The sequence below is a fragment of the Rattus norvegicus genome, chromosome 2, assembly GCF_036323735.1.
Source record: "Rattus norvegicus strain BN/NHsdMcwi chromosome 2, GRCr8, whole genome shotgun sequence".
Classification (NCBI taxonomy): domain Eukaryota; kingdom Metazoa; phylum Chordata; class Mammalia; order Rodentia; family Muridae; genus Rattus; species Rattus norvegicus.
In genome coordinates this window covers 180,914,495-180,941,938 of record NC_086020.1, presented here as the reverse complement: position 1 = coordinate 180,941,938, position 27,444 = coordinate 180,914,495, and the positions used below count along the sequence as shown (strand labels likewise).

Here is a 27,444-nt window from a genome sequence, read left to right as displayed (position 1 = left end):
GTCAACAAGCTGAAGGGCCCAAGTGGATGCCTCAGTCCCACAGGGAGAAAGAAGAAAGCACCCACAAAGTGGGGGAGGGACCTGGTCAGGAAATGAAACAGCAGAGGTTGGGGGGAGCATGATCTACTATTGGATGGCGAAAAAGGACTGAAGCCCTGAGGGCCAGCATAAAGTATAGAAACAGGCTACCTCAGTAGGTAAGAAGTTGGAGGAACCTCCAGAATGTTCCACAGACCTGGGAAGTGAGGATCTCTCATGACTCAATTGGGGGACTCTAGATGAAATGCTCTACAGTGGGGTGAGGAAACTTGTAGAGCCCAACTCCAGCAGAAAGACAGGACATCAAGTGAGGAATGGGTTTGCTATCCCACAGTCAAATTCTGACCCATTAATTGTTATTGCCTGAAAGAACTGCAGGGATGGAAATGGAGAAGAGCCTGAGGAAAAGAAGGTCCAGTGGTAGACACTTCTTCTATGAAGGCAGTATCACTTTAATACTGAAACCACGTAAAGACACCATTAAAAGTAGAATCTATAGACCTATATTCTGGATGAACATAGATAGAAAATACTCAATAAAATACTTCCAGAAAGCATACATACAGACTTCAAAAAGTTTTACAGTATGAGTATCTTGACTTTATTCTTGAGATGCAGGGATGATTTAACATAAGAAAATAAAAGTAATAACATAAATGGAGTAACTGACAAAAGGTCGCATGGTTATCTTAATTAATGCAGAAAAAGTCTTTGACAAAATCCAACATGCCTTTATGGTAAAAAGTTCAAGAGAATAAAGAGCCTGAGGGGAACATCATTCAACATAATAGAAGCTATATATGAAAAATCACACCCAATATCATCCTAAATGGAGAAAAAAATACATGAAATCCCACTGAAATGAAGAATGAGATAGGGATATTTACTATCTGCACTACTTTTTTAATATTGTATTTGAAGCACCAACTCAAGCAACGAGGCGAAAGAAAGAAATTAAAGAAAATTATGGATAAAAAGAAGCCAAGTTACCTTTATCAGCAGGTGACATGACATGATGCATAAGAGAATCTAAAATCTTGACCTCAAAATTTCTAGAAATTATCGACAATTTTACCAATGTGGCAGGATCTAACTTGTAAAAATCAATAGCTATTCAGTTCACCTCAAACAAACATACAGAGAAAGAAACCATGGTCACATTTTCATTCTCAATAACCTCAAGAAAATACAATTTCTAGGAAAAGCCTGACCAAGAACATAAAGAGTCTTTACAATGAAAAACAAAGCCCCTGAAGAAAACTAGAGAAAGACTATAAAATGGAAAGATGTCAAACGCTTATGGATTGGTAAAACTAATACTGTGAAAGTTATCATTCTATCAAAAACCATTTATGGATTTAATTAAATCTGAATTAAAATCTCCACTTCTCTCCTCACAGAAATAGAAAAAATATTCTAAATATATATATGCAATCACATAAGACCCTGAATAGAAAAAACAATTCTGAACAACAACAAAAACCCCTGGAAGGAATGTAAGTCTGAACCTTAAGACATATTACAGACACATAGTAATAAAAACAATCTGGTATTGGCACAAAAACAGATAAATAAATAATCCACTAAAGCAAAATTGAAGACTCAAAACTGATTATACTTTAGTCATCTGATATAGAACAAACTTGCCGAAGAAACACACTGTAATAGAGGCAGCATCTATAACAAACAGTGCCAGAAAAAACTGATGTCTACATGTAGAACAATGAAATTAAACCCTTATCTGCCATCTTTCACAGAATCCAATTTCAAGTGAATTAAAAAATAGAATATAAACCTAAAGCACTGAAATTTCTTTTTTTTTTTTTTTGTTGTTGTTCTTTTTTTCAGAGCTGGGGACTGAACCCAGGACCTTGCGCTTCCTAGGTAAGCGCTCTACCACTGAGCTAAATCCCCAGCCCCAGCACTGAAATTTCTAGAAAACAAAACCAAACCTATGCAGTACCCTTCAGAATATAGGTGTAGGAAAGGACTTTCTGACTAGGACCCATTTATCCAGGAGTTTAAGCCAAAAATTTATAAGTGGGGCCTTATATATAGAATGTAGAGGATCCTCATTGGTTCTGACCCAATAGCTTCCTTTCTGAGCACCAACTTTCATGATTCCAGAAGGCATCATGCAAGCCGACAAGGGACAAAAGCAACCAGTAGACTCATCCAGCTATGATTCCAATGAACCGCAAGAACAATAAGCATGATGAGATAACCCTAAGGGTAAAATAGTGGCACAGATTCTTGTAAGTACACAACAGCTCTCTAACTGGGTTTAAAACTTGCTCAACAAGAGTGAAATCATGGCTGGTACTGGAAACCTACCCAACTGCCCATGTCTAATCAAGTCATGGATTTTGATTTTGGAGGAGCTCCTAAAACTGTCACTTTGCTAATCAGCACAATTCCTAAGTATATTTTAAAAATCTATTTTATACCCACAGGTAAGAATGAGTTTCATCCCTCACCAAGAAAACTTCTCTTTGTCACAGAGATCATTACAGGAAGCCACAACCAATTAAAATGCAGAGAACAAAAGACCATGTGGTGTCTAGTTCCTAAGATATGTAAACAATATAGCTTCTGCAAGGAAGGCTTAGAGCTCATAGTGGAAGAAGAGGAAGAAAGATTATAAGAGACAGAAAAACTGGAAGTTTGTGAGATTTAATTCCCTAAAAGTGTTTAAAATGTCGTATCCGTGTAATCTCACCAACACTGCTTCTAAACAAGACTTGAAAAAAGATAGCATCATTAGACATGTTAACATAGAATAGTGAAATCTTGCTGGATTCTGTCTTAGGAAAGAAAATATAGGCAACTACAGAATACTGATGGCCCTTTTGGACAGAGAGGCAGGAGCAGAGCAGATATAGGCTGGGGACTGTTAGATGTGGTGGCAGAATCCACCAGAAGCCATCGCTGGAAATTTTCTAACATAGAACATTGATCAATTTAGGATGATAGATAAAAACATAAAGAAAAAAAATACTGAGAACAGGAGAAATAGTCTGCCTTGGGAAGAGCCCTGAAACTGACTATCCAATGCTAAGAGGTTAGCTCTGCTCATAGGCAGCCAAGTAATACCATAAGGAGTGATTTTGTTACATTTATATACTTAGGAATGCATGTGTACATATATCTGTCCAACAATGATTGAAAAACTAGTGTTCAGGAATTGGAGTGAGATCAAGGTGGGAGGTATAAGGGAAGAGTTTGAGAGAGAAAAAGAAAGGGTAAATGACATGATATTTTCATTTTGAAAGGTAGAGAATGGGTTATAAGTCACTTTTGAAATTAATGAACAAAATCAACATGAAACCACCATTTATCTTTGGTATTTCTTACATAAAATTTTTCATTTGGAAAAGGATAATAGTCATATTTTTCATTATGTCATATTTTTGATAGCTACTAGGGAAGAGAATGATGCAAATACGTTTTCTGTCCAGTGTACTATTTAACAATGTTGCTTATGGAAACAGGATTCAGTGAGTAAAAATAAATAATTTTATGTCCTCAGTAATAATACTGGAGAATAATAAACGCTGAAGGATAATGTTTAGCATGATTTTCAGCAACTGAACATTCTACTATGGCTTCTAAGCTTTTTGCTGGAGCCAGGCATCACGTGGTTGCTTGCTATGCCCATTGTGATTAGTTATGGTTTTCTGTAATGATCTTCGTCTGTTGAAGAGAGAATCGACTTTAATTATCCTTAAGTCTTATTTTTCTTGAACCTAGATAACTCACTCAGATGTTCTATGACTTGGGTAAAGTAACCGGCATGCCAATGTGACATGGGACAGTGAATTTTATATCCCTGATCAAACTCTTTCTTCCCTTTAGTTAATTATTTAGACTAATGCCTTCCTGGTATCTAGTATTGCTCCTTCCCCTAGTCCCTAGTTTTTTGGTTTAAGATACAGAGCCTTATATAATGATTGTATAAAAGGTTTATAAAACTGAAGGAAGGAACTAATACACTAAATATTGTTATAGGCTAACAAAGAAGACAAAACTATCCGGTATGATTTGATTATGGTAACAGTTCAACAGTTTTCTCTTATATTTGATGAAGTGGAAATTTTACCCCAAAAGAGAGAACCATGTCAAAGTGAGCCTCAGCAAAATCAAAGCTTGGCTGAGCATGGCAGCCACCTTGAGCTGACATCTAACCCAGCTGAGCTCATAGTCAGGGATCAAATTCCAGTCTTCCTGAAGTAAGCATCATACCTACACACCACTTATCCAAGTCAACTGAAGTCTTGGGTGTTGTCCTGAACACAGGCAGAGGTACGAACCAGTTGGCACCTTAGCCACCCATCATCCCATAGCTGGAAGCTGACGTGTGCAGAGCCGCCATTGGAGAACCCCGCAGTCAGTTCCTGGCCTCTCCCTGTTACTAAGCCCTCTGGGGGTAACCTCACCAGGAGAACAAACGTCACAGCTGCTGAGACACTGGTGGCAGATCTTTAGATGATGTGGTCACCATGCCTCACCCTGCAGTCTGAAATTGCAGATTACTATTGGGTGACCCATGTCATTAGGAGTAAGTATTAATATACAGAAATATCATTGATAATGTTGGAGTATTTAAATATCTTTAAACGGCTAATGTATGCATCTTCCTGTGTTGAATTAATGAAGATAAATACAAAATGCTGGAAAGGTTGTCAAAAAATTTACCATAGGCTTATGTAAATAACATGTTACATGAAAAGAAAAAAAATCAAAGGGACTGTGATGAGTAGACATGGCAGGGCAAAGTATTCAGTATGTGTTGTACGATGAAGCATTTTGTAGCAAGTGTGAAATATAGTGGGATTTAGCCAAAAACATTCATTAGGGAAGGTAGAAAATGTTTAAGATGCAGGCTAAGTAAAAAGCTGTATCTGATAGCACTTTGGATTTTTACTTTAACCTGTTGGGAGTCCTGAACAAGACCAAAATAATTAATTAATGTAAATTATTTAAGAGAAGAGTCATATCTTGCATCTAATATTAGAAAATAATTCAGGAAAAATCACATAGCCTAGTGCCAAAATTCTGACAAGGAATGTTAGCACCTGTAAATAGTAAAGCCTCTGAGAAAAATTGAGTAGTAGTGATATGTAAATAAATACATAGCTAGCTAGTTAGAGGATAGATAGATATGTGCACACATGGTAGACATGTGCATAGTAGATTATAGGTGACAAATAAGTGATACATAGATAGATAGACAAAAAGATAAAGGATATTAAACTATAGATAACAGATGAAAATTAGATGATAGATATATAGATAGATGAAAGACAGATACATAATAGAGAGAAGGCAGATATGTACATTATAAGTAAACAGACAAATGATAGACAACAGATAATGGATAAATTGACAGATGGAGTCATGATAAATTGCATTCAAGTTTCCCCCAAATCTATAGATAGGTAGATGTCATCTCTCACACATTTCCTTGGTGTTAATTATTCCCATATGACTTGAACATTATTCCCAATCTTACCCATTCTGGAGTCCAAGGTAGCTAGCAGAAGAGGCCTTGCTTCTCCCCTGACTCCTTCTGATTTTGACTATCTTCCTGAGTTTGGTCAGTTTGTAGAGACTATCACCATGTGATGGTCTTTATAATCACCTTGTTCTAAATTAAACCTAATAGATTTCCAGTGAGATTTCCAAAATGGGGACATTCAACACACCCATCCATATGCAAACTGTAGAACAGTAGACTTTTGTGAGAACCAGGGCAATGAAGGGAGTACATGGGCCTAAAAACACAGCTCAAACACATCCCAGGAATTAGTAAGAATTCTTGCCCTTGAAGTCCCCTGCTCCTGTCAGGGAGAAATGTGTCTCTTCTTACACACTTTGATTCACATGGAAGAATATGCATACATCATTTCACAGAATTTTCTCCTTTCTACATATTTCTCATCTGCAGACATCAGATATCATTTCCTTTATCTCACATGACCCTGAGAAAAATGAATCAATCAAGCAACAAACAACAAAATTAATTTTCTCTAGAAAATATTAGAATTTGAAAAATTATTCTTATATTACATTAACTTTATGGGGTTTCCATGTGAAGTTTATTGCATGTATATGATGTATTTTGACTATATCAACACACATTCAGTTAACTCTTTTAAAAGAACTAACTTTCCCCTCTTTATTCAGCAGGCTAAACATGTATTTTTGTTAAGAGTTTTCAATGTTCTATAGATGATTTATTCTCTCCTACCTTTTCAAATATATTACTGACTTTCACTACAGACATAAGTAATTTTCTTCTATTTTTAAAAGTTACACTTAAAAAGGAAAAATGTACTGGTCAAATAGGTTTCAAAACCTCATATCATCCCTCTGCTCACTCAAATTACTTGACCAGAGTTTTGCCTGTTTAGATGGGTTATGGAGTTACACACATAAGGAGAGTACAAAACACTATGCAAGTAGCCACGCTTGAGCACTGCAGTTTTAGGAACTCTATCTAGAGTAAATTTGATTAAAAGACTATCAGGACAGAAGGGAACACTAGAAATAGGAATCAAGTGAGATAGACTAAGAATTGAGCAGTCTCTAAGCACATGCCTTTCAGGTATGTGAAGTTAAGGATGCTAGGAATCCACTTCCTCCTCACCTCATGCCTAAACCATAGTCCATGCTTGAGTATCTTTGAGTCCCAAGGAGTAAGTCTGGTGAGAAACATCTGGTCATCACTAGTCACAGAACCATATGGGTGTCAGGAGTCAGGGTCATCCAAGCCCAGCCACTGTCTCACGGGCTGGGCAGAGGCCAGGATTGGAATAAAAAGGCTGAGTGGCAGAGCACCTCCATTCAGTCCTCCTGGGGTGCCTACAGATCTTGTGCTGTCTGTCTCTTGGTAAGTGTCCATTGGGAGCAAGAGCGTGGACTGAACTAGAGGAAAGCTGAGAGGAGAGCTGGAGGGGAGGCTGAGAAGAACCACAGAGCCTGGAGGCCATTCTTCCAGAGGACTTAGGATGGGCCAGAATGATGGGTAAAGAAAAGAGCATTCCGACATCCATAGGAGGCATGAGCAGTCAGGATCCATTTGACTTAGGGCTCTGAGCAGAATAAGCTTCCCTTAAGAAGAGTGGGCCTCGGGCTGGAGAGATGGCTCAGCCGTTAAAGGCTAGGCTCACAACCAAATATATAAGAAGAGTGGGCCTCTCAGAAGCACAGGAAATTGTGCATATTCTATTGATGCACTCCAAAACACAGCCCTGGGCTAGCCTTCAAAGGAAGAGATGGAGACAATAGGGTACATGTTTCTCTTTGTAGTGAAATCCATTTTACCTGAAATGATGCTTTAAACAGTCAATTTCCAAGTCTGTGATTCAGAACCATTTTATACTTCCTAGCTTGTCATTCACTGCTAGACACTAAATGTCAGTTTTTACTGGTTTATGTGGGTTTCTGAAGCTTACAATAAATAATAGTGATCATGTAAGAGGATGAATATTTCACAGCAGAAACCTCTAGAGTGTGTCTCTGATTATTATGGATGCAGAGGGGAAGGGTAGCCCCAGAGTCCTAGTTCTGACATGTGTGCAACTCTTCCACAGATCTACTGCTCTCACTGTTGAGATGTCCTGCCAGCAGAACCAGCAGCAGTGCCAGCCCCCTCCCAAGTGCACCCCCAAGTGCCCTCCCAAGTGCCAGACACCAAAGTGCCCTCCAAAATGCCCCCCTAAATGTCCTCCCAAGTGCCCCCCTGTGTCTTCCTGCTGTAGCCTGGGTTCTGGGGGCTGCTGTGGCTCCAGCTCTGGGGGCTGCTGTGGCTCCAGCTCTGGTGGCTGCTGCAGCTCTGGGGGTGGAGGCTGCTGCCTGAGCCACCACAGACCCCGCAGATCTTTCCATCGCCATCGCCACAGCTCTGGATGCTGTAGCAGTGGTGGCAGCAGTGGCTGCTGTGGCAGCAGTGGAGGCTGCTGTGGCAGCAGTGGTGGTTGCTGTGGCAGCAGCTGTGGTGGTAGCCAGCAGTCTGGGGACTGCTGCTGATCTGGGCCCTTGGACTTCAGACAAGCTGTGGAGACAGAAGTCAAATACAGACAGAAGCCCTGACTCCACTCCTCTTTTCTGTTGTGCTCTATATTCTGGACTCTTGGTCATCCTATGCAAAGTTGTGACTTTCTCCTAAAATGAACAGACTGCAATAATAAAAATCTCCCCTTTCAAACATGACTAAACTAGTGTTTATTTTTAACAACAGCATACTTCTAAGTCGGTGTTATTAGCAAGTCAATGGAATTACAGCCTATAGCAGTAATATGGGCCACCAGATTCCCATGCAGTAGGAGCACAATGAGAAGCATGCAGAAGCTCAAATGGATCTGTTTTTCTCTGCTTGCATCTGAAGAGCTGTGGCTAAAGTCGTATAGACAGAGTTCTAAGAAAGTGGAAGGTGTACGCAACAGAGGAGAGGATGAGGCAGGTGATGGGAAGGATCTACTCGCTGGTTTCCTACCTGCAGATTTGAAACAGCTTCCTTTTGACCTCACAGAAGGAGGCAGACGATGAGCAGTCAGTCAACACTTTTGGGACCCATTTCTGGGTCATTTGTGTGCTCACATAACCAGGGCGAGTGTCACAGGCTGAAGGGAGATTGCAAGGACATGGCAAAAGGGCTTAAAACTAGAGAATATCTACTCACCACCTCTGGTTCTCTTTTTTTTTTCTCTGTGGTCCTGATAAGTGATTTCTCTAAAGAACTTCATGAGCTTCCCAGAGGGAAACATCAGAACATGAGAATCTGGACATGGGCTCAACGCAGAGGTAGAACAGGAACTGAAGAGATGCTAGAAAATCTGCTAAAGGTCAATGAACCTTCAAGCAGGCATGCTTTGAGAATGTTGGTGGTCATGCCTCCATCCATATATGCCTGACACACTTTATTTCTTAATGCCCTTAGGCCTCTGATATTGCACATAAACTAACATGTGTTCACTTCCTGTTCTTACTTGAAGCCTTTATTGTGACAATTTAGTCCCTATTCGGTGACCAAAAGCACATTTGGGTCCAAACACTTACAGAGATGTGTGACCCTCACCCTTTTCAGTGTCCCTTAAGTGGTCAGGAGTGGTGCCTAGACATCTTCTGTACCAGAAGCTCTAAGGATGAATCTTGATATACAAGGTGAAATTACTTGTACCATGGGGAAAGGTGGAAAAGGCTAGTGTCTCCATAAAGGAAAGTACCTGGTTTGGGATAATTAAACGTGATAAGCTGGGATATGCTCACTGGTGGCCAATCAGTACAAAGCCTCTCATTGTGCAATGATTGTAACTTGGGATTAACAATTCATGTGATAACCTTTGTACTCCTTATTCTCATATATGTAGATGTGTGTTATTTTATGGCTCATACACACATTTGCGAAGTACATTACTTAAATATATTGGGAATTACCTCCCCAAAGAAATGTAATTTCTTCCTTACTGACAGCTTTTAGAGTATATATTGATGGCTATAGGGAACACTTGCTCTTATTGGCTTCTTCTGTGGGGGGAAAAATTCATTTGTTTACAAGGTCAAACTGAGGATCCGATGCTATAATTCAAAATGTTTGTCAAACTATTTTGGAGATAATTTTCTCTATGGCTTATCCTGAAGAAGCTTAGAACATGTAAAGAAATGGTTGTATAAAGACAATGGAGCAGGAATGAACCAGCTCTGTGGGATTTTTACTCTGCTTAAGCTCCAGCTTGGTCATCCACCAATAAATATATGCTTACTACAGAACAGGGAGCTGCTGGACCCTACATCAGACACCATTACCTCCTTATGCGACTGACCCACTTTTACTGAGTGTTTGTCTAAATTACCCCATTTTCTTCTCACATGGACAGTCAGTCGGTACCTAGGACAGATCAGCATGTGATGACTGCTGTCTGAACTACCACAGCAGACTCTGGGTGATGTAGTGATGCTGCCAGGTATAGGGACCTCCAGCTTCTGTGACTCAGCAGCCAGAAGTTCAGAGGCTTTTGCAGAATGTACTTTGCTTCTTCATCCACCTGAGACTGGTTAAGTGTCTGAGTCATACTTGAGAACTTAATGGCTGGGTGGGGCATCACACATTTTGGGGATTAGAAAAAATATTTCTTTCAAAACCATTAAAAAGCCACATTCACCTTGCCGAAGTTCCGAACCCTCCAAAAGAACGCCATCCTACATTACAGCATGCAGTGAGGTGATGTGGGACTTACATCACTGTGCGCAAGTGCCTATTAGATAATTCATTCTTCCTGCTTGAATTGCCATTGCCTGGTTCCTATCTCTCATGCTGCTGGCTACTAATGTCTCAGTAGGTAGAAGATCAAGACAAATACTAAAAGTGCAAATTAGGTTGTCCGTATGTCTGTCTTTTCCCACTAATTCTGTGCTTTGCCTTTAAATTAAAGCACTGCCTCTATGAGTTCAAAGCTAGCCTAGTGTACAGAGTGAGTTCTAGGTCTACATAGAGAAATCCTGTTTCAAAAAAACACAAGTAACATAATACAACAAATAAAATTATCAAGGCCCTTCAGTAACACCGAGACATTTTTGTTTTTTTAACTTGTGATTCTCTTCATGTCTGTCACTTGATTCTCGGACCATGGTAGAATCTGGCCATTGCCATCCCTTTCCTCACACTCTCCTCACACCTTTAGACCCTATATTCTGTTCCTTTACCTACTAAATAGCCAACTGGTCAATTTTCTTGCTGAATTTATAAATATACACACACATATTAAGACATTAAAAAATTCACAGAGAAGGTAAAATTATGTGAGAATACCCTGCTAATTAAGGTTGCAATCTACCATGTTACAGGATATCTCTTCTGCAGTGGGCACAAAATGGAGGACTTTTTTACTAGCAGGGTTCCCCCTTCCCTGACCTTGTCTGGGGAGTCTACCCCCATGTCCTCTACCTGGGGAAGGTCAAGTAGTCCTTGACAGACGGACAAATTCAACTTCTTCCTTTGTAGGACAAGGACCCACCCAGTCAGCAAGTACCTGTTAATCCTGGAATGTCTCTCCATACAAATGGGCTGGTGAAATTAATAGATATTTCTCAGAAATCAAAATACAATTGAATAAGATGACTTTCAATCATTTGAAAATATTCAAATTTGATAGCCATAGTAGAAACGCAAATCCAATACAAACTACAGTGAGATTCTCTCTTACCCCACTGGTAATATAAGTCACTGTGAAAAATGGACCTATTATGTCTATATACACTTGTGGACATTTACTCAAATGACACCACGTCAACATAGCACAGACACTCGTATATCACTATCATGAGTCTTTACCATATATAAATTACAGAACAAATCTTCATATCTAACATAGGGGAATGGATTAAGAAAATATGGTGTATGTTGGGGTTTTTTTCAAAGAAGTTATTTTCAGAGAAATAAAAATAACAGGATAATTCTATTAGGTGAATTAAGGCAGTTGGAGAAAGAAAAGTATATATAGTCTCTCATGCTTTCATTGCTCAATTTGATATAGACATACAAAGCTGTATAATTATATATGACATGAAATTCAAAGTGAAACTGTCTGTAGGAGTAAATGGAACTAATGATAGTGGTAAGGGTGAGACAAAGAGAAGAGAAGATGGTACTGTCAAATACATATAGTGGGCAGGACGGAGGGAGATAGATGCGAAATCAACTTTGTACCTTAAACCTGAAACTTGGAATGTGAATCATTCAAAAAGAGCCTCAAAATGATCAGCTGAGCAATGAGATACTCTTATGGATCCTTCAGGTATGTAAGATTAAGTTTGACAGGAATCCACTTCCTCATCTCATGTCTACATCATAGTCCAAGCTGGATGCAGCATCCATGAACTCCACAGAGGAAGGCTGGTGAGAAACACCTATCTGTTCATCACTAATCAGAGGATCATGTGAGTGTAGGCAGGGCCTCTCATGCCCAATCACTGTCTCACAGACTTGGGCAGAGCCCAGGATCAGAATAAAAGGGCCGAAGGACAGAGCACCTCCATTCATTTACCTTCTGAGGTATCTACAGATCTTCTGTGCCTGTAACCTCGGTAAGTGCCCATTGGGATTGGGAAAATGGCCTATACAGAGGGAAGTTAAGAGGAGAGGTGGCAAGTCAAAATGAGCTGGGTAAAGCCACTGAGCTGAGTCATGCTAGCAGAGCAGAGAGCAAGGGGTGGGGGGTGATGAAGGCTGGGTAGGAGTGGTTGAGTCAAAGGGACTCTAAAACTCCTGGGAGGTATTAGAAGGAACTAGGTTCCTCTGACTTCAGAATCTGAGTGGATATTCTGCCCTCCTGTGGAGTGGGTGCTCAGGATGGAAACCTGAAATACAGAGAGCTGAGGAGCTAGGTAGGCTTCAGGAGGGGGAGCTCCCTTTTGTAACACCTCCTTGGGATAGCCTGCAAAGCAAGACTAACAGGGAGGACAGGGCACCAAAGGGATCTTTGGGCTTGGAAATCACAGCGCCATGGATCTGGAATTTGATCACAGCTGCTCAGAATTTTTAAGACACTGAGCACAAGAATTACTATGTCAAACACCAGTCAAGGTAGGGTGTTCACATGAGTTTAGACTTGCCTGAAACAAGGAACCAGACCTGGTTGATGGCTTCAGGAATGGATAAGTCTTTTATTAAATGGAGTGTGAACACTGATCAATAATCTTTATTTCCTTCTCTGATGTCAGTATCCTCATCGGTTTTGGAAGTGGCAGGAATCCATGGAACTGTCCTAAGAATTACCATGATATACAATGACTGTAGACCAAGCACAGTGGCATTGTCATTCAGAGAAATTAATGGATGAGGAAATTATACGGATTATGACTCCAGACTATGAAATCTCTAAACTTAGGGGTTGTTACTGGAGGAAGGTTCCTCTGAAGAATAAGAATCTCCTTTTCCCTGTCAAATTTTGCAAGACAATTTGATTCTACTGACCAGTACTGAAGAAAGCTTTGGGATATGTTAGAAATAAAACTACTTTTATGGACTTTCTATGATGATCAGTGATGTTTAGAGGTGGATAGGATAGCCCCAGGATCCTGGTTCTAACTTGCACTGTGATTCTCCCACAGCACCAGAGCACTCACCATCTGAGATGTCCTGCCAGCAGAACCAGCAGCAGTGCCAGCCCCCTCCCAAGTGCACCCCCAAGTGCCCTCCCAAGTGCCAGACACCAAAGTGCCCTCCAAAATGCCCCCCTAAATGTCCTCCCAAGTGCCCCCCTGTGTCTTCCTGCTGTAGCCTGGGTTCTGGGGGCTGCTGTGGCTCCAGCTCTGGGGGCTGCTGTGGCTCCAGCTCTGGTGGCTGCTGCAGCTCTGGGGGTGGAGGCTGCTGCCTGAGCCACCACAGACCCCGCAGATCTTTCCATCGCCATCGCCACAGCTCTGGATGCTGTAGCAGTGGTGGCAGCAGTGGCTGCTGTGGCAGCAGTGGAGGCTGCTGTGGCAGCAGTGGTGGCAGCAGTGGCTGCTGTGGCAGCAGCTGTGGTGGTAGCCAGCAGTCTGGGGATTGCTGCTGACCTGAGCAACTAACACATTAGATAAGCCATTCAGGAGGAAGCCATGTTCAGAAGACCTTCCCTGGCTTGTTCTACTCTCCTGCTGCCCTCTGTGTCTTGGGCTCTACAATGCTGTAATCCTGTGAGATGTTTTGAATGTGCTCTTTTAAAGGGTCTGTCTTCTTGTGGACAAAATAATAAAGTGCTTCCCTAACAATCTTCTCTAGACTCTTGACTATTTGACTACAAGCACCTTACAAATCAGCTTTGCCAGTCAAGGCTCAGTTGTTCCAAAGATGACTCAGAAGCCTGGGTCTGTGTGAAACAGTAGCAGGTTAACTCACAGGGTGTGGACAGTGGCTCCTCACTCATCTTTACTGCCTACAGTGATGGTCAGTCTATCCCATATGTTGCCTATTGGTGTTACTGTTTCTTTAGGGGCCCACACAACTATTTGCTGTTCTAGCAGTGAGAACTGCAGTGGCTCCTGTGGCAGCAGAAGTGGCAGCAGCTGTGTCGGTAGCCAGCAGTCTGTAACTGTTGCCTACCTTTGCCACGAGGACCTCAGACAAGCAGTAAAGAAGGAGGACAGTGGTTGTTCTCTTCTTCTGTCCTGGGTTCTGGGATGCTGAAATCATGTGGAAAATTATGAATCGCAACCATTCTTACAGAAGTGTCACTTATTTTCTTTATTACAGAATAATAATGTCTTTCCTGTTGATCTTCTCCAGACTCAATCATTTTGACTATCACCATCCCTACGTTTCAGTCAGTGGTGGTAGTTTATTCCATAATACTCAGTATTCAATGTCTGTTAACTTTCTGAGCTCTTTATGTATTTTGGATGTTAGCCCTCTAACAGATGTGGGGTTAGTGAAGATTTTTTTTCCCAATCTGTAGTTGCTGATTTGTCTTATTGACTGTCCTTTGCCTTACAGAAGCTTCCCACTTTCATGAGGTCCCATTTATCAATTCTTGATCTTAGAGCGTGAGCCATTGGAGTTCTGTTTAGGAAATTTCCCCCTGTGCCAATGAGTTCAAGATTCTTTCCCACTTTCTCTTCTATTAGATTGAGTGCATCTGGTTTTATTTTGAGGTCCTTGATCCACTTGGAATTCAGCTTTGGGTAAGGTGATAAATATGGGTTTATTTTCATTTTTCTACATACAGACAGGCAGAGCATCACCATTTATCAAAGATGCTTTCTTTTTTCCATTGTATATTTTTTGGCTTCTTTGTCAAAGATAAAGTGTGTGTAAGTGTGTGGTTTTATTTCTGGATTTTCAATTCTATTTCACTGATCAACCTGTCTGTCTCTGTACCAATACCATGCAGTTTTTATCACTATTGTTCTATAGTAGAGTTTGAGCTTAAGGATGGTGATTTTCCTAGCCATTCTTTTATTGTTAAGAATTGTTTTTGCTATTCTGGGTCTTTTACCTTTCCAGATGAAATTGAGAATTGTGTTTTCATATCTTTGAAAAATTGTGTTGGGATTTTGACCGGGATTACACTGAATCTGGAGATTGCTTTTGGTAGGATGGCCGTTTTTACTATGTTAATTCTACCAATCCATGAGCATGGGAGATCTCTCCATTTTCTGAAATCTTCTTCGATTTCTTTCTTGAGAGTCTTGAAATAATTGTCATACAGATCTTTCACTTGTTTGGTTAGAGTTACCCCAAGATATTTTATAGTATCTGTGGCTATTGTGAAGGGAGTTGTTTCTCTAATTTCTTTCTCAGACTGTTTATCATTTGTATAAAGGAAGGCTACTGATTTCTTTGATTTGATTTTATATCTGGCCACTTTTCTGAAGTTGTTCATCAGCTGGAGAAGTACTCTGGATAGAATTTTTGGGATCGCTTATGTATGCTATCATATCATCTGCAAATAGTGATAGCTTTATTTCTTCACTTCCAATTTGTATCCCCTTGATCTCTTTTTGTTGTCTCATTGTTCTAGCTACCACTTCAAGTACTATATTGAACAGATATTAGGAGAGTGGGCATCCTTATCTTCTTCCAGATTTTAGTGGGATTGCTTCAAGTATCTCTCCATTTAATTTGATATTGGCTGTTGGTTTGCAGTAAATTGCTTTTATTATGTTTATGTATGGACCTTGAATTCTTCAGTCCCACTTGGGAAGGAGAAGAAAGCAACCACAAGCATGGAGGGAAGGAGGAAACTGGGAGAGAAAGGGAACAGAGGTGGGGCGAGGATGGGGGTATGGGGTGTGGGGGAGAAAGGAAAACATGGTATTGAGTGGGGGGAAAAGGACTGAAGTCTTGAAGGCCAGCAGAAAGAAGGGAAACAGGAAACCTTGGGAATTAAGAGGTTGGGAGGACCCTCCTGAATGTACTAGAGACCTGGGAGGTAAGAGACTCTCAGGACTCTAAGGGAAGACCTTAGATGAAATTCCCAACAGTGGGGAGAGAGAACTTGTACAGTCCACCTCCTGCAGAAAGACAGCATCAAGTGAGAGACGGGATTGCTATCCCACAGTCAAAACTCTGACCCATAATTCTTTCGGTCTGAAAGAACTGCAGGGATGCAAATGGAGAAGATCCCCAGGAAAAGAAGCTCCAGTAACAGCCCAAAGTGGCATCCAGCTCAAGAGGAGGCCCCAAGACCTGACACTATTACTGAGGCTATGGAGCATTTACAAAAAGGGACCTATCATGACTGCCCTCCAAATGACCTGACAAGCAGCTAAAAGAGTCAGATGCAGATATTTGCACCCAACCAATGAACAGAAGTTTCGGACCCCTGTGGTTGAATTGGAGAAAAGCTGGAAGAAACTAAGGAGGGCTATTGTGTAAAAGGAGCAGCAGTCTCAATTTAACCTGGACCAAGATCACTCGGTCACTGAATCACCAACCAGGCAGCATAAACCAGATGATATGAGGCCCCTAACACATATACAGCAGAGGCCTGCTGGGTCTGGGTTCAGTTAGAGAAGATGTACCTAACCCTCAAGAGACTGGAGGTCCCAGGAAATTTAGAGGTCTGGTGGGGTGGGGGCGTCCATGGAGAGGGGGTTGCGGAGAGGAGGTATGGGATATGGAACAGTTGGAGGGTGGAGTGAGAGGGGAATAAAATCTGGATTGTAAAAGAATAAAAAAATAATTTTAAAAAAGGAAAAAAAAATGTGATCCAGATAGTCAGTCCTCTGATAGGATATAATGACTGATCACTCTCTCCTTGCATACAGAAAGGAGCAGTCTACCACACATGTTGCCTATTGGTCCTATTATCCTCATATAGGTACAGATATATGTTCTATAGCATTATATATTTTGCTTTACTGTGGTCCTTATTACTGTGGTAGAATTTCTAGTAATTGACACAGTGCAAGGCATTGGCCGTGCCTGGAACACCTCACTAAACGAAAACTCAGTCTTTCTCAATAGGCTGTGATTCACAATTATTTTTATATAATAAGATCTGGAAAGGTTTAATTTTGTTCATTGTCTTGTTATTGCCATAAATTCAAGTATTTTAAATTGTTGAGACGTGACAAGATGATCAATGTTTATTCAGTTCCAATATATTGAAATCTTTTTAAAATTCAAATGTAAGTCAAGTTGATGACTAGACCACTATTTAACTTAATATCCAGAAAAAACCTTGACCAACTGATCTCAAGTCAGTGAGCTCTGCTCCTGAGTAGAGGACAAGCAGGACATTATCATTCTGTCTAGGTGCTTTTGTTATAACATATGGAGGAAAAAAGTGACAGCCATGTGTTACTGGGGCAGGTCCCTTTGGGGTGTTACACATTTCTGCCAGATGGGGGCATTGCATAGCCTGAGCCATGTGGAAAAGAAATAGTATTCTCTGATGCTATGGAAAAGTAGACTAAGTATGTCACAGTAAAGTCTACATGCTCCTCTAGACTGATTAAGTATAATAGATGGTGATAGTAATGGGTGGTGGTGGTGGTGATGATGATGATGGCGATGATGATATCTTTCGGCATGGAAAAAATGTGCATGAAACCATTTGACCAGTATTAAACTAGATAATTTAATACTCTGAAAATTGATGAAGTGAAGATTATTAAAATCCATATTTTATACTTGAAGAACTTGAGTAAGAAATGATAAGGAATCTTTACTAACTTACATATGTGCTACTAGAACTAATGTGATGTCTGAGGATGTCCAGTTCCAGAGTTGCAAACCTGACAGCTAGGGAAAATTTTCCAACTCAAGCTATCTTAAAAGGATGACTTTGGGGATTCCTGTTCCCTATAATTTATATCTAATGTACATGCTACAACTGTGTTGGTAGCCAGCAATCTGGAGCTACTTCTTACCTTTGCCCTGAGCACCTCAGACAAGCAGTAGAGAAGGAGGACACTAGTTATTCTCTTCTCCTCCTGTCCTGTGCTCTGGGATGCTGAAATCATGTGGAAAATTATGAATCCCAACCCTGCCTACAGAAGTGTCACTTATTTTCTTTATTACAGAATAATAAAGTCTTTCTTGCTGCTCTTTTCCAGACTCAATCATTTTGACCATCATCATCCCTTCCCTACACGTCAGTGGTGGAAGTTTTTATTTCATAATACTCTGAGTATCTGGAGCCTGGGTTAAGAATGTGGTTTAGCTTAAGAAGGATGACCAAAATGGGAATGCTTCATTCCTTCTTTAAAAGGGGAACAAGAGTACCCTTGGGAGGGAATAGGGAGGCAAAGTTTAGAACAGAGGATGAAGGAAGGCCCATTCAGAGCCTGCCCCACATGTGGTCCATACATATACAGCCACCAAACTAGATAAGATGGATGAAGCAAAGAAGTGCAGGCCAACAGGAACCGGATGTAGATCTTCTCCTGAGAGACACAGCCAGAATACGGCAAATACATAGGCGAATGCCAGCAGCAAACCACTGAACTGAGAACGGGACCCCCGTTGAAGGAATCAGAGAAAGGACTGGAAGAGCTTGAAGGGGCTTGAGACTCCATATAAACAACAATGCCAAGCAACCAGAGCTTCCAGGGACTAAGCAACTACCCGAAGACTATACATAGACTGACCCTGGGCTCCAATTGCATAGGTCGCAATGAATAGCCTAGTAAGATCACCAGTGGAAGGGGAAGCCCTTGGTCCTGCCAAGACTGAACCCCCAGTGAACGTGATTGTTGGGGGGGGCAGTAATGGGGGGAGGATGGGGAGGGGAACACCCACATAGAAGGGGAGAGGGAGGGGTTAGGGGGATGTTGGCCCGTAAACCAGGAAGGGGAATACCAATCGAAATGTAAATAAGAAATACTCAAGTTAATAAAGATGAAAAAAAAGCATAAAATTACAAATAAACATTGATCTCTCTTTCAATTGAAAAAAAAAGAAATACCCAATTTAATAAAGATGGAGGGGGAAAAAAGAGACACTAGACAAAAACTCCAAAAAAAATGGGGTTCAGATATTTATTCTTCTGGCAGGGTATAATGACTGCTCACGAGAGAGAGAGAGAGAGAGAGAGAGAGAGAGAGAGAGAGAGAGAGAGAGAGAGAGAGAGAGAGAGGATAGATAGATAGATAGATAGATAGATAGATAGATAGATAGATAGATAGATAGATAGATGATAGATGATCCCTCTGAGAACAAGGTGGAACATACATAAAAAGCCCTAGCACAGTGCCTCTCAACCTTCCTAAGGCTGTGACACTTTAACATAGTCCCTCATGTTGTAGTATCCAACAAGCATACAATTATTTCTGTTGTTACTTCATAACTGTAACTGTGTTAGTATTATAAATTATAATGTAAAGGTCTCTGTTTTCCAATGGTTTTAGGAAGTCCCTGTAAAAGTGTCATTTGACCCCCAAAGTGTTTTCAACCCACAGTTTAAGGACTACTGTCTTGAAGGTATGTATGTTTCTTTGTTCAAACCTAGAAACCTGGTGCTAATAAAGCAATATTGAAGAAAAAGATGAGAAAAGATGGACACTAAACTCAAAGAAAAAACCTAAGGGTCAGGTACCACCAAGATGATGCAATGAACGGTGGAAATAGTTATTCTGCCATTCTCTTTCCTATTCCATGTTTGGAGCTCCTACTTTGCCCGACCCACCCAGCCTCTAGCGTGCAGTGGGGCAGGAATTCTAGAAATGATGTATCACAGGAGCCACACAGAAGCAGGGGATCGTTCTTCTAATGCCCCTGCTCATATGCTGAGGGCACAGGGCGTGCTAGTGTAATGGGCCCACAGCTACCCACCTAAGGTGTCCTGAGACCTTTTTCTATATGTTACTCTAGTCACAAGGACCTGCACAGGAGAAGCACTGCATTAGTTACTCTTAAAGTTTTCATCAAATACCTGAAAGAAGACAACCTAAGGGAAGAAGTGTCTCTTGAATCAGAGTGTTAGTCCCCAGCAGTTGAGAATAAGTCCATTACCACATTTAAAGCCAAAATTAAAGCAAGCTTTCATTAAATCCTGGTCAGATTGACTCTCTAACAAGGGCAATCTCTGGGTTCCCAGAAAACGATCAGGAGACACACTTGCAGAGGCTTAAAAAGGCAAATCTCACAATTCACTGCATTTCATCATATCCAATCAGGGACAAGAATACATTTTGACATATTTCCTGCTCATCCACCTCTTAGACACATGATTAAGCACATCCAGAGCAGATGGGTCAAACAGGAACTTATTCTTAACTGTAAACAGAACTCTTAACCTGCAAGGTATATATATATATATATATATATATATATATTTTTTTTTTCTGTTTTGATCTCACAAGGGTTATCTAGAGGAATATAACTGATAGAATTAATGTATATTATAAAAACATTTATCATATTTTCTTACTTGTAATGGCTGGGTAGTCTAACAATGACTATGCATAATTGAGATTATGCATTCCTCCAAGGATGTTGGATTCAGAGTTTCTGATATCGAGTCTTGTATAATGTCTGCTTGGTCTATTTCTGGTGTTGCAACTTGTGTCACTTGGTTTATGTGATGACTCTGAAGTTTTTTATTGAATGGACACAGTAAATGAAAGGGGTTATACTATTGGTTTACTCAGTTAGATTTTATCACTATTAAGTAAAAATTTCCTTGTCATTATTGATGGTTCTTTTATTGAGTAAGTTTTTCTATAGCATTGCTGATGTCATCGAGAGTACTGTGCATGTTAATATGTTGAACCCTTTAAAATATTCATTTATTATGTGTATGTAGATGAGTGAAGAGTATATACCACTGCATACATGTGGAGTTCTGAAAACATTTAGTTTGATCTTTCCATCTATCATGGATGCTAGGGATCAACTCAGGATTTCAGTCTTGCATGACAAGTGCTTTTCTCACTAAGCTATCTTTGACGCACTGCATATTTATATTCATTTCATAATTTTGCTGATCTCTTATTTTACCTATGAAATATTCTTATGTATTTATATCTCATATGTACAAATGTTTTCTTCTTCAGATGCTTAGAAGCTCAGAATTACATAAAAGGAAATGTGCATGCTTTGTATACATTTTCTACACATCATTTAGTACACACTGACTTCTAGAATAGTTGCACTATTTTGTATTATCACCCTAAGATAATAGTATATTATTATAAACTCCCTCACATTACAAGTGGGCAGTGTGTTATTATAAATTATTGTTATTTTGAAATACATAAAGGAATCTGACAGCATGTCTTCAAATACAGGGTGCTTTCTTGTTCTCTTCGTATTTATTTTACTATTAGTAAAGATGAACATCAGCTTTTGTGTGAGAGTATGTGTGTTTTTGAATATGTGGGTAAGAGAACAGATTGTGTCTTTTGTAAACCAGTTGATATTTTTCCTACTGGTGTTTATTTTTGATATTTTGTTATATATTGAGGCTATTAATTATGGTTAGTTTTGGAATAATGACTATAGATTAGTCATATAAGAAGGATTTGTAGTTGGAGAATCTAAATTCATAATTTTGTTGGTTAGTAGCTCAAAAAAGAGGCAAATGGGAGGTTTGTTTGAAAAATAACTCAGAGTGAGATTGTTCCCTTCACTATTTCCTTTCTTATTTTCTACAGATTGAGAAGGTGAAACAACACAATGTAGAGGACAGACAGAATGAATAAATGAGCTAGGGTAGCCTTGGAAAGATAAGATACTTAGGAAGTAATCTCATCTTCATTAATAGCTGCTATTCAGAACACGAGGTTCTGAATTCATTGAATTGACCCATTCATCAAGTGCAAGAACCTGTCAGATATCCACTCATCTCAAGAGTGGAGCTTGAATTAGATGACTTCTTCTCCACATCATTCCAGGAATCAGGAACTAGTCCCCATCCTGAGGCAAGACAATGACATCCAGGTCACTTCCCCATAGCTAAGTCCTGTTGGAAAAACCCAACCAAAGGTTATAAGAGGCCTTGAAGCTGACATATGTCTGTATGTGTATCTCAGAGTGTGTCATCTGTGAGCATGACCTAATAAATGCAGATTAACTATTTATAAACAGTAAAGTCATGATAATATTACTCAAAGTATTTAATAATCTATTAATATGTAGATAACTACATACTCCAGGCTTAAACTAGTATTTTTTTATAACTCTACTATAATACCTACAGTGTTACTTCTGTGGAAGATGCTGGTGGATATAGGAGACAAAAAGCTCAAGTCAAATTGTGAATGTTTGATTAAAATCTTATTTATCTTATTAAAATATATTCCTTTGGATAAGGCAGAAGCTTACAACTGGTCAAAGTACAGAGATCATCAGTGGCATGCACAGCCACAAATGGGACATCTATAGTATACCCTTCTTCAAGGCTCAGCATTTATGTTGGGATTTTATACTACTGGGAACCTAGTTAATATCTCAGGTGGCTTAGTAAGTTATATTGTGTAGGATATTCTGTTCTTCTACATCCCATTCCAGTCACAGGATTTAAGTAAATATGAAGGAAAGAGTTATATCTATGAACTTGATTATTCAATTCCTGTAACCTGCCTATTTAGATACTAGTTTCTGACCTTTGTCCTCACAGAAACTGGTCTCCTAAAGCATTTCCTTCCCCTTCAGTGTTGACAGATGTCTCCTTACCATCAGGACAACACTGTAACTGACTAATAGTTGAGGTTGGACCACATTCTTCATGTTTCCACTAGGGAGTTCCTTCCCTCTCTATTATGCATCCTAGCTTATGTATCCCTCAGGTTTTGTGCTACTCTAGGCCTTATCTAATATTCCTTATATTCCTCTATGATATTCAGTGTATTTCTTCTGTGACACACAACTGCAAGAAGAAAATGATTGAAGGAAGAAAAGAAGAAAAAAGGAAAGGAAAGGACATGTCTGCTCCTAGGTATGGTTAAGGGTAAAGTTTATTGTAGATAAAGGAGACGTAACTAGAGGCAAACAAATTTGGGAGAGGTAGGAGAAGAGGAAGGGAAAGGAAAGAAGGGGAAAGGGAACCAGGTGCAACATCCAGGGGGCCAAAGGTACAAAAAGAAAAGGCAACCAAAATGTCTGGATTATATAGGGAAAAACTTCAGGTGGAAGGGCAAGAGTGTCCCTGGGGTGGAAAATTCATAGTAGGTGGTAGGGTATGCCAAGCACACCCTGTAACAGGTAAGGACTAAGTAAGGGATGCTGAGAAATCCTGGCCACCAGGTTTCCTTTGATATATTGATCAGGCACCTCAGCCTTGTGTCCCAGGTTTGAAACTTACCAGGAAATGTTTATTTTGGCTGGGGATTTCATAGTTTCACTCCATTATAGCTAGAAATACATAGTGGGGAATCCAGTATGAAAAATTGGAAACATGATATTATAATGGATGGGGTATGACAATAGTGGGTCAGGAAGCAGAAAGCACAGACTGGAGCAAGTTAGAGGAATAACATTTAAAGTACAGCCCCCTAGTAATATTAGTGATCTATTTGGCAGTCTGAAGCTGGGAGAGTAGAGGCTAAAAATGAGGTGGACTCAAATATTATGTACTAGCCAACTTTATTCAGAGCATGAGAAAAATTATATTCTGAGGGCCTTGTGCAAGGTCATGTGAGCCAAGTTCACTTGAGTTCAAGTTGTACACGTCACAAGGGCAAAGTCATATGACTTCAAGCCAGATATAGACAAGAGGACACCCTGTGCTTGGAAACATCATGTAAATAATAATAATAGATGATGGGTCTGAAGCAAACATAATCTTATTTACTACAGCTGAGAGGGGCAAAAAAAAAAAACAAATTTCTAAAACAAATCCATACTAAGGAGCAACAGAGGTTATGAGACTCTTGTCCTGTTTTCTTGTCGTTTTCTCAGAAGCTCTCAGAAATCTCACACAGCTTCATTCATGGACCATGTTTGGACTCCAAGCTTCATTGAGTCATGAACCCCCAGCTTATAATGCCTTAAACAGACTTTTAAAACATTGTCAAGAACTTGGGGAAAAATGGCCAAACCATGGATCCATGGAGAGTGCTATGATTCTGAATCTCAATCGATTCAAACTATAATGCTAAGTGCCTTTCTCCAATCTGTTTCTCCATCTGTACTGGCTGGTTTTGTAGTCAACCTGACACAAGCTGGAGTTATCACAGAGAAAACAGCCTTAGTTGTGGAAATGCCATCATGAGACCCACCTGTAAAGCATTTTTAAATTAGTGATCAAGGTGGGAGGACCAGTCCATTGTGGGTAGTGCTGTCCCTGGGCTGGTCGTCTTGGGTTCTATAGGAAAGCAAGCTGAGCAAGCTAGGGAAAGCAAGCCAGTAAGTAACATCCCTCCCTGGTCTCTGCATCAGCTACTGCTTCCTGCCCAGTGTGAGTTCCAGTACTGACTTCCTTTGGTGATAAACAGCAATGTGGAAGTTTAAGCTGAATAAACCCTTTCCTCCCCAACTTGCTTCCTGGTACTGATGTTTGTGCAGGAATAGAAACCATGACTAAGACACCATACTTTTTTCATGAGAAAATATCCACTAGAGATTTTTTTTTATTGAAGATTCTAAGGCATTGGTCATTTAACACTTACGGACACTATTATTAAAAATAAAAGCCCCAGGGTAGAATTACACCTCACACTGAGCCTTTTGTAGGGCCAACTAACTCATCAGGGCAGTGATTGTGGAGAGGCTAGAATCTTGCCAGTCCAGGGCATCATTATAATTTATACTGGGTCATTTTCATTCCCTTAATAACCATTCTGTTCCCACCTCTGTATCTGACCAAATACCAGCTGACTAGCAGGTGAAACCTCTTGGGATGTATTTGAGAAGGCTAGCCTGAGTCCTTGGCTTCAAATTGGCGGTTAAGGAGACAAGGCCTAAATCTTTGTTTCCAAGAACTGGGCAAGCCTAGGCAAGTCCAGGCTTGAGAAGCTGTCCACCTGGCCTGAGGCAAGAACAATAAGTCAGCAGCTGTTTCCAGACTTCATTAGCCACATCCTCAGCAGCATGAGACATGGGATTTGATATAGCTTGAATCCGTGTTCTCAGGCCACAGTCATTAATATTTGACTCCAAAACAAATTATATCTTATCTTCTTTGAAACAAGGGCTATGACTTTAACATTTTCACAGTTTTCTAGATTTTCCTAAAATCATTATGGCTCTACAAGTGTCAAAATTATGTGTCAGTGTCAGAGCCTGTTTCATGCTTTAAGGTCTAGGGCAGGGTCTGCCTAATTTGTGCTAAGAATGGCTCATTCCTTAATATAAAGCATATGGGTGATTTACTTGAGTGCTACAAAATGATTACAACTATCTATCTCTCTCCCTTCCCCCACTTCTCTCTTTCTCTCTCTCCCTTTCTCATCCCCTCTCTCCCTTCCTCACCTCTCCCTCTCTCAGCTCACCTTGATGTTGACTAACCATTTTTATGCTTTTCCTAGGGAAGACTATTCCGTTCTCTTAGCACTCCTTAAATTGCCTGCAATTCTTTGTATAGGATTAAGGCTTTTGCCCATCCATATTAGCATGTCTATTGTTGTGTTGTCTCTTTGTTCAGCTCATGCTTAGGAAGTTCTGTTGATGAGCCTTTTTAGATGTAGCCTCTGATATTTCTAGAAAACACAGTCTCACAGCAAACTACCTGTTTCTCCAGCTCTTACAATCATTCCTCCCTCTTTTCAACAATGAACCCTGTGCTTTAGGGTACAGAAGCTATACATGTGTGCATTGGGAATGGGATCCACAACTCTGCATTTTGATTGGTTGTGGTTTTCTTCAGAGATCTGTCTTTTGCAAAGAGAAATTCCCTCGATGAAGGGTGAAGACTACTAGTCTTAGCTGTGGGTATAAGAACACATATTTAGGGAGTAGTTAGAGATTATGCTGGTTGAGTAAAGTAGTAGTTTTAGGTTCTCCTCTGAGATCCATGACATCACTATTCATAGGTAGTTGTGTAGGTTTCCAGTATCTGACATGATTTCCCTCTAGTTGGGCAGATTTTAAGTGCAATTAGAGAGCTGTTTGTTACCATTTAAGGTATATATATGCGGCTACTGCACTCTTAGGGTTAATACGCCATGTGATTGTTTTTGTGATTCTTCAGCATCACAGCTGTGTAGGACTATTGGTTGCTTTCCTACTTTGGAGGCTTGCAGAGAGCTTTTGGGCTCTGTGAAAGCTAGTTCTCCAACAGCACATATTCAGGTTCGTTCCAGCTAGGGATGGTAAACATTTTTAAAGATATTTCTTGGCTTTAATTAATTAATTAATTAGTTAATTAAGTAAATTTGGTCCTTTGAGTGTTCTCTGTTCAGATCCCAGACCCATTTTTAAATATATCATTAGTTTGTTGCTGTTGTTTTCTTTTCTTTTTTCCTTTTGACCATTATTTAAGGTCCCTCTTTATTAATCCTGTCAGATGTATAGATGGAAATAATTTTCTCTCATTCTTTGGGCTTCTGGCTCACCTAATTGTTTCCTTACCTGTGTAGAATCATTTTAGTTTATGAAGTCCTGCTTGTCAATTGTTGGCCTTATACCTATATAACAACCCTAGTTTCCTCAGGAATTTTCCCATGAAAAGATATCGAACTTTATTAAAAAATATTTTCTGTATCTAATGAGATGATCATGTGGTTTCTGTCTTTGAGGTCTTAGATTACTCTTATTGATTTATATATTTTGAACCATATTTGCACCTCTATGATGAAGCCTACTTGATCACAGTAGATAATTGTTTTTTTGCATTTGTAACTTCAGTTCTCAAATCTTTTACTGACAAATATTTGAAGCTTTTTTTTTGTTTGCGTGTGAATGTTTGCCTGCAGACTAACATGTATACCACATGCATGATTGGCACCTGTCAAAATCAGAAAAGAGCACTGGATCTGCTGGAACTGTAGTTATAGAAGGTTGTGAGCCACCTTGAAGGTGCTGAGAACGTAGTCCTCTGCAAAAGCAGTAATAGGCTACATTAGGTAGTAGTCCTGGCAATAAAGTTCAGTCAAAAACACTAACAAGAACAATTAAGGATTGTTTGCTGGTCAGACATGTCCAAAGCCAATAGTTACGACCTATTTGCTGAATCTGATTAAGTAATCAACTCATTAATTTGGTAAAATAAATGAAAATGGAATTTTTATCAAAATGGTAAAAGAAGCTGTAGATGTTGATGTTAAGGCAGATGAGAAACTTTGCTTCTTATCAGCATAACTCTTCAACACTGATGACTCCTGTCTAATTTAGGAAATAAATGTCTCAAAGAACTTTTACTTGTAAACAGGCCACATCAATGGAAAGTTTCTAGGATTGCAAAGAAAGGATCACAATTTAGCTTTAGTGTGGTGCTGTAGGCTACAAGAAATCATTCATGATCTACCATAGTGAGAGTTCCAACCCCTTCAAACATATCACTAAACACATACTTGGTACACTTCAGAAATAAGACATCA

General features: G+C 39.9%; 2 protein-coding genes across 2 annotated transcripts; both read left to right on the top strand.

Moving 5' to 3' along the window:
• The first annotated feature begins 7,586 nt into the window (after positions 1 to 7,586).
• LOC103695131 (late cornified envelope protein 1C-like) lies at positions 7,587 to 8,248 on the top strand. Its single transcript, XM_039103328.2, has one exon. It carries the CDS (start codon positions 7,657 to 7,659, stop codon positions 8,068 to 8,070), a length of 414 nt encoding a protein of 137 aa, XP_038959256.2. The 5' UTR covers positions 7,587 to 7,656; the 3' UTR covers positions 8,071 to 8,248.
• A 3,822-nt stretch (positions 8,249 to 12,070) lies between these two features.
• On the top strand, positions 12,071 to 13,791 carry LOC120100586 (late cornified envelope protein 1C-like). The gene is made up of 2 exons (XM_063282771.1): positions 12,071 to 12,123; positions 13,150 to 13,791. The coding sequence occupies exon 2, from the start codon at positions 13,173 to 13,175 to the stop codon at positions 13,593 to 13,595; it is 423 nt and encodes a 140-aa protein (XP_063138841.1). The 5' UTR covers positions 12,071 to 12,123; positions 13,150 to 13,172; the 3' UTR covers positions 13,596 to 13,791.
• Positions 13,792 to 27,444: the final 13,653 nt, after the last annotated feature.